This window comes from Oryza sativa, chromosome 5 (assembly GCF_034140825.1).
Source record: "Oryza sativa Japonica Group chromosome 5, ASM3414082v1".
NCBI lineage: Eukaryota > Viridiplantae > Streptophyta > Magnoliopsida > Poales > Poaceae > Oryza > Oryza sativa.
The window spans coordinates 11,024,191-11,032,178 of NC_089039.1; the positions used below are offsets into that span (position 1 = coordinate 11,024,191).

Here is a 7,988-nt window from a genome sequence, read left to right on the forward strand (position 1 = left end):
TATATAGGGGAAGGGATCCGTAATACAAAGTACAGTCCATATCCTAACGGAATATGGGATTACAGATAAAATACAATCGTAACCGACTAGGATCCCAGGTATTTTCTTGACATACAAGTTTAGAATCTAACCCGAGTCCTCATAAAGATATTCTATCTATATTTGGTACCGTATATCCAGCTGGAATATAACCGCCATGTAGATATGGGGTAACCATAATCTCCACACTTAGTAGCTGATCGAGTCACAGAATTAATGAGTGCTCGAGAGTTCAGTGACTTAATTATTCATGGAGTATAAAATAACCCAGTCGCCGGCCGGCCGGCATGAATCTTGGGCAATAGATACGATGAATCATGAGAAGTTTAAGCACTTATAGCTGCAGGAAGCTAGATCGCATGGTGGTTTTGAGGGTGTAGAATGGAAGCCACTTCTCTATATGCGTTCCACGCAGTAATTATAGTTTATGATCATATTATATCATGCCTGCCCTTTGAAGACACCATCAATAAACATGTGTAGTTTATATATGGGTACTGTGCATATGGCGACGGCCATCATATATTTTCTTACGAAAATATTGCTTGCATTGTTTCATTTCCTCCTTTTCTGGAGCTGAACCTTTTGTTGTCTTCAAGCTGCCACAAGGCCCACAACTTTGCGGCATGTCTTAATATTGCATAATTTGCCTGTTGTCCTGTGTAGAAGGCAGAGAGCATCAGCTAGCGCCATAGGATTCCGAAAGTCCTTTTAACGCGCGTAGCACCTAGGCCAGCATCCACACGATGTCTTTAAGATTCGTGCACACCTTTTCCAGTATCGGACAATAATGTATATATAGGTTAGCATCGTATTTATTTTTTTTAAAAGCGCGCTCGAAATACACCTGGACCCACCGTAAGTTTCTTAGAAGAGGGAGAGGAGCACTGGGACCAGCTCGCCGTACAAAGTACAACGCCTCTTTCGTTCTCGCCCACATATCCGATCGATACATTCCCTATCCTTTCCCGTCCTTTCCCCATAGGATTATGCAACATAGGAGTAAACGATACGATGCATGTCCAGAAAAACGAGGAATCTTGGTGGCATATATATACTGTCCATTGTAAATAAAAGCATTCCTCGTTTATAGCGGTATAACCTCGATAAATGTGCATTTCACCACTGATTTGTGATTTCTACGTCTTTATGTGTTTGCAAGGAAAAGTTAATGACTTTATAAAACACGGTAAAATCTCAATAATCAAGATAAATATAGCTAGCTATATGACTTTTATGAATCCAATATGAATATTTAAAATTATATTGATACTACAGAGTTTCAAAAACTTATGTTGATATGCGTCCAAAATGACAAGTGTTTGGAGTGAAAAACATGCAATTTTTTGGTGACATTTCTAAACCCACGAACCCCTTGATCTCATACGCACTTCATACACTGTACGTACTTGAAACCTTAGTTTCAATCCCTTTTTTTTTTGTTTGTTTTCTACAAGAAAAGGCCGTTGTTATCCTTGCTTTGAAGTCCCATTTCAATCAAAAGTCAACTGCATGCATGCTAGCATGAAGCTATAGCAGGAGAGCTACCTGCTAGGCCGGTTGACTTCCTTTCTTCTCCCTCTATATAATCATGCCACTTCCAAAGACATTCTCTCCACACAAACACACTACACGTCTCCCCCAACCTCTTCGCCTGAACACCACCATTTTTACAACCGATCGATCGCGATTAGTTCGATCTCGACCTTCCTGCAATGGCAAAGGCCACCATCCTTCTCTTCCTGGTGCTCGCTGCCGCCACCGCAGCCATGGCGGCCACCAGCGCAAGCACGGCTCCGGTCGGGATAAGGAAAAGCCGGTTTCTCATGACGCAGCAGGGGCAGGGTGCCGATCCCTACTACTACTACAGCTGCTCCAAGAAGTCGGCCGCCGCCGTCTGCCTCGCGGCGGGGAGCCCCGGCGCGACGTGCTGCGGCGGGCGGTGCGTGGACACCGGCGCCAGCGGTGAACACTGCGGCGGCTGCAACAAGGCGTGCAAGCACGGGCGGAGCTGCTGCGGCGGGCGGTGCGTGGACCTGCTGTCCGACAGGGACAACTGCGGCAGCTGCTCCAACCAGTGCAGCAACAAGTGCACATACGGCTTCTGCGACTACGCCATTTGACAACGACATGCATGCATACTCGAGGAGATCAAGCTGTGTGTGATTATTAAGAGTTCAAGACATGCGCTGTGTTGCGCACAGCCTACACTGCATCGTATACGCTGGAGGAAAATGTATCACGTAAACACCACAAAATATATATTGTCACGAGAAGTGTCCACCGTTAATATAATGATTAATGATGTCATGAGAGTGATATCCTATTACTTCTATACACAAATATGTCTCCAAGTTTAAATTCTTGATGGGAGATGGCTGTTGATAGCCAAACTTGGACTACATCAAATTTAGGCTCATTCTAGAAGAGAGATTTGATAATTTAACACTTTTTTTAATGGGTTTCGATTATTTGACATCCTGGCCCACGTTCATTCACTCAGATGGTCCCACATGTCATCCTCACAAATGTCAATTAAAGTAATTGGGCAACAAAAAAAAGTGTCAAATTATCAAATTTTTCATTCTAGAAAGGATCAGAGCCTTCGAACATATCAAAGACTGGTCTGACCGCTGGTGTGTAGTGGTTGGACCATATAATGAACTGTGGTTTGGCCTCGATCAGGTACTCGAGCGATCATATCAAGCAATGGAATGTGGTTCAACCTTCAGCCCTGGTCCGAACCCAATTTTTTATATTTTTTTCATGTTTTCTTGTTTGGGATCAGGGTTTCTCAAGTCCTAGTTGATCTCTAAACCTAATAGGATGTGAAAATACGAAAGGACGTGTAGCCTAGTGGTTGCAGTGACCTGAGTAGTACCCTAAGGTCCTAAATTCAAATCTCCATAGGAGCGACTTTCAGATTGGGTTGTTTGCAGGGCTAAGTTCCTAATTTAAATGGCCACATATATCCGGTTAGATGTAGAGGCCGGGTAAAAAAATACCTTTTTCTAAAAAAAATAGGATGTGAAAATAGCCAAGTAGACACAAGACAACCCTTCCTTAAATATAGGGGCTTAATTAAGGTAAACTGAAAATGGTCAATTAAGCATCAAAACCAATCCATTACTCATACCTCTATGATCTGCATCCATCACCCTCCTTTCTTCATGTATCCCACGTCTCTCCCCCCTACCCAAAATCCGTCTATTGCTTGTTGTCTCTCATCTTTAGAGGGCTAGAGGATATCTAATTGGCCTGTTGAGCCTAGGATAAACCAATGTGCACCCTAACGAGGTTGCTTCAAGTGTTCGTTCGCTAGCTGGTATATATCAACCAATCTCTGTGGTGGTATGTCTCCGGGTGTTTCTGCAGGTTGCACACAAGATGCTAGGTGTGGCGGCGTGTTCTAGTGCCAATAGAAATATACTAAATTACTAGTATATGTATTTTTTTCATTATGTAGTTTTGGATCAGTTTTGTAGAATTTTCTAAAAGAAATAAGAAAGAAATTGTAGATAACAGATGAGGGGAAAAATGATTGTTACCTACATGGACAGGCGGATGCAGAGGTTCAGTTCGTGCACTGCAGCTTACTTCGTAAGTTCGAAGAAACAGTGGTGACTCACTTTGTGGCACTCTTCGCCTGTGGAAGCAGGGATGCACCGGTTTCTCTAATCTCATAGATTCACACTGCCCCGGGGCAGCACGCAACATGGAAAATTGGAACCATGCCATTATAATTTTATAAAATTAGAACCATGCCATCCTGACCCACATGTCATTGACTTATGTGGGTCCTACATGTCATTGAGATACCGATGGTATATCTCAAACTTTACAAAATTATAATGGTATGTTTCCAATTTACCCCAGGCAATAACGGTGGTGCCATCAGCATGTCTTTTGGCTGGCAATGGCATGATCGAAGCGCAAACGGAGACGGTGGTTAACGATCACAGATATAATTATATCATATCATATACTAGTAGTTTATCAATTATAATATAAATGTTCTGTTCATTTATATATATATAGCTTATTATTGATCCATGATTATATGACTTATTCACAAAACTTTTTACGTGATATGTTACTGTTTTTAAAGCATCCCTAATTATATTTCACATGTGAAACAAAGATGATTCTAAGATCAAAGTATGAATTCATCGATGATCATGTCTCATAGAGGAGATACCGAATGAATGACATGGACACATGTGGATGAACATGTTGTTAAATATGTCTAACATGTTATCCGATATTATTCAATCCTTACTATTCAAAATATTTTGCATATCTGAGTTAAAAATACGAAAATGAATATGACACAATAATTATCTATTTGTATCCACTCTGTCTTTCATCCCTAGATAGAGGCTCGTGCACAGCTCCCACCTCTTCATCTTAAGTGTTTAATCCCGTAATGTCAATATAACGTGAAAAAACTGCATATATCAGTCTTACAGACAAAACATCACAGATAGTCCGGACTCGGGAAAATCGTTTATGATTCCAACCGTAATGACTAGCCAACACTAGTTGGGAACCCATATTTAGTCTTGGTTTGTAACCCCTTTAGTCCTGGGTTACAAACCAGGACGTCCAATCCAAGACTAAAGATGTTCATCTTTAGCCTTTAATCCCAGTTGGTGTTACCAACCGGGACTAGAGTTTTTTTTTTTTGTTCATTGTGTTTTGCTTCTTGCAAATTGAAATCCCCAAATCCCCATATCAAATTGACATCTACAAATTCACAAAAACATACTCAACAACAAAATCATCCACAAATTCATAAAAACATATAAAAGAATCTACAACTTCTTCCTCGCCGACGGCGTCGACTGCATCTCCGGGCTCTCCAACGACCTCATCCAGCGCATCCTCCACTTCGCGCTGGCCAGGGAGATTGTGTCCACTAGCATGCTCTCGACGTGGTGGCGCTCGCTCTAGCGCTCAGCCACCACGGCTACCACATCAGCCACGACGCTGTGTTCTCCCTGCCACCACGTCTTCGTCCGCTCCACGCAGGCGAAGCTCGACCGCCGCCCCATGCCCCCCCCCCCCCCCCCGCCTGCGCTGCCGCCCGCCGCCAACACTGTCCCGCATGCTGACACGGTCTGCTAACTTTTTTAACCGGGACTAAAAATGATCTTTAGTATCGTCAGTTGGTGTCACCAACTGAGACTAAAGATCAAAAAATTTCACTGGGCTTTTGAACCGGGACTAAACATATTTAAGTCCCGGTTCACTAATATGATTTTTGCCATCCAGGCACAGACCCACTTCTCCTGTAGTCTATTTGTTGCTTTTTCCTGTCCAAGTGTACCAAAATAAAATTGAGTACCTGATCGATTCGTGGGATCCTACTCAAAAATCAAATGGCTGACTTATGGAGAAATCATCGATTGTTGTCGAGTTCAATTACTTAATCGTGTACTATTAATTACTCCCCCATCCCATAATATAAGGGATTTTGAGCTTTTGCTTGTATTGTTTGACCACTCGTCCTATTCAAAAACTTTTAGAATTATTATTTTCTTTTTTTACTTACTTTATTATTCAAAGTACTTTACGCGTAACTTTTCGTTTTTTATATTTGCATAAATTTTTTTAAATAAGACGAGTGATCAAATACTACAAGCAAAAACTCAAAATCCCTTATATTATGGGACAGAGGGAGTAGCCAATTACTGCCGACATGAATTTCAGCAAATAAGTACGATGAACATGTAGAAGTTTAAACACTTGCAATTGCAGGAAGCTAAATCACATCCTTGTTCTCCCATGGTTTTGTGGTCGTAGAACGGAAGGCACTTCCCTGTGTGTTCCACGTACGAAGCTTCATGATCATATTCTATAATACTATGATAGTATCATTCCCCTTCCCTTCAAGTCATCATCAACAACATGTGCAGTTTATGGTACTGAGCATGTGGATGTAGCGACGGCCGCCATTTTTATCTTGAAAGATTACTTGCATTTAGAGCTCCTCCTTTTCTGGAGCTCAAAATTTTGTCAGCTACTGTAACTTGGCCGCCTGCCTTACTGTTGACTTCTACTTAGCGCTCATTGCGTACACCGTGGTCTTATACAAGCCAGAGCATCTGCAGCTCTGCTGATCATACATGTCTTGAGAAACGATCAGTTTTTCGTTAGTGTTATAATAATTTTGAAAACCAATTTATTAAAGGAACTACATCGCATTCAGTACATATTTGACCCACTAAATATGAATTTCCTCAAAAATCATAATGCGAAGTGAATGTGACCAGGAACTTCTGTCTTTATAAAACCCAAGAATTCAATATATATATTTCGGTTGTTTCAAAAAATATATATATTTCGAGTTAAATATATGCATTTGTCCTAATTTCATTATCCAATTTCAAGATAAGTAATTCAAGAACAACATCGTTACTTGGAGTTTGAGGTTTCGAAAGTGCATCTGGCGATGTTGTCCAAAACGACAAGCCGACAAGGTATCCGAATTAGTATTACAAAGCTAGCAATCAATTCAGTTCGTGTAACATTTCTAACCTAAAGAGTCCATCCACTGTATATCTTCCAATCTTCCATCAGCTTGCTTTTAGAAGCCGTTGTTGTGCTTGCTTTGAAGTCCCATTTCCTTCAGAAGTCAACTGCATGCATGCACGTAGCTGCATTGACTTCCTTTCTTCACCTCTATATAAGCATCCTCTCCACACGACCACACACGAAACACATACAGATCACTCCAGTCTCCACAAAAACACACTACACCTTCATCCAATTCTCTCCACCACCATGGCTAAAGCCACCGTCCTCCTCCTCCTCCTCGTGCTCGCCGCCGCAGCAGCCACGGCGCCCACCACCAGTATGGCCACGATCCCGACCGGGAGGAGCCGATTCCTTCTGGCGCATCAGCATCGGGCTGCTGGTGCCGGGGATCCTTATTACTACCGGCCTCTCCCATCGATGTACGGCTGCTCCGAGAAGTCGGCCGCCATGTGAGTCGCGCCGGGGAGCCCCGGGCCGACGTGCTGCGGCGGCCGGTGCGTGGACACCGCCGCCAGCGGCCACCACTGCGGCGGCTGCAACAAGGCGTGCAAGCACGGGCGGACCTGCTGCGGCGGCCGCTGCGTGGACCTGCTCTTCGACAGGGACAACTGCGGCAGCTGCTCCAACAGGTGCAGCAAGAGGTGCACCTACGGCTTGTGCAACTATGCGCAGTGACGATGTGATATATCGAGCTGTGTTATTTAATTGCGTACAGCCCGGCCACAATGTTTCAGAGTTGGGAGGGAGATGTATCATACATGCAAATGCAACCGGCTACTTCAAAGTAGGATCGGGTTCACCTGCAACCCGCCAGTCCCTTGTGTGACTGCAACTTACAAATATAATATGCATATGTATCCTTAGTCAAAAAAAACAATGCATATGTATCATGTGAAGTATAAGTATGTAAGGATTAAAGATGTCATGAAAAATATTTTTCATGACCTGTAAACAAATGTTTGGCCAATTTAAAATTTTAAAGGCAGGTAAAGTACTGAATTATTATATGTCTCACATTTTATTCTTAATTTGGAGTTCTTTTGAATTTTGCAAATGAAATAAAAATAAAGAAAGCTCAGGCAACAAAAGTGGCAAACAATATGATTGCCACCCCTCAAGCAGGATCAACTATGAAGGGAAATAAAATGACTTACCAGCGACCTACCAAAAATTTTGCAGCTTTAGGGTCTGTTTGGTACAGCTCCAACTCCTCAAATTAACTTCAGGAGTTGTGGAGTGAAGTTGTGGAGCTGCCTAAACCCAGCTCCACAACTCTAGTTTATTTTGTGAGAGAGCTCCACCCAACTCCACTCCTAATTTTGGTGGAGCTGAAACTGTTTGCCTGAGCTCCAGCTTCAGGAAAGGTGGAGCTGGAGCTGAAGCTGTGCCAAACAGGCCAACATGTGACC

The 7,988-nt window shown here is 42.8% G+C and overlaps 1 protein-coding gene across 1 annotated transcript; it reads left to right on the plus strand.

Moving 5' to 3' along the window:
* The first annotated feature begins 1,662 nt into the window (after window positions 1-1,662).
* LOC107281051 (stigma-specific STIG1-like protein 2) lies at window positions 1,663-2,193 on the plus strand. The gene has a single exon (XM_015783555.3). It carries the CDS (start codon window positions 1,755-1,757, stop codon window positions 2,160-2,162), a length of 408 nt encoding a protein of 135 aa, XP_015639041.1. The 5' UTR covers window positions 1,663-1,754; the 3' UTR covers window positions 2,163-2,193.
* Window positions 2,194-7,988: the final 5,795 nt, after the last annotated feature.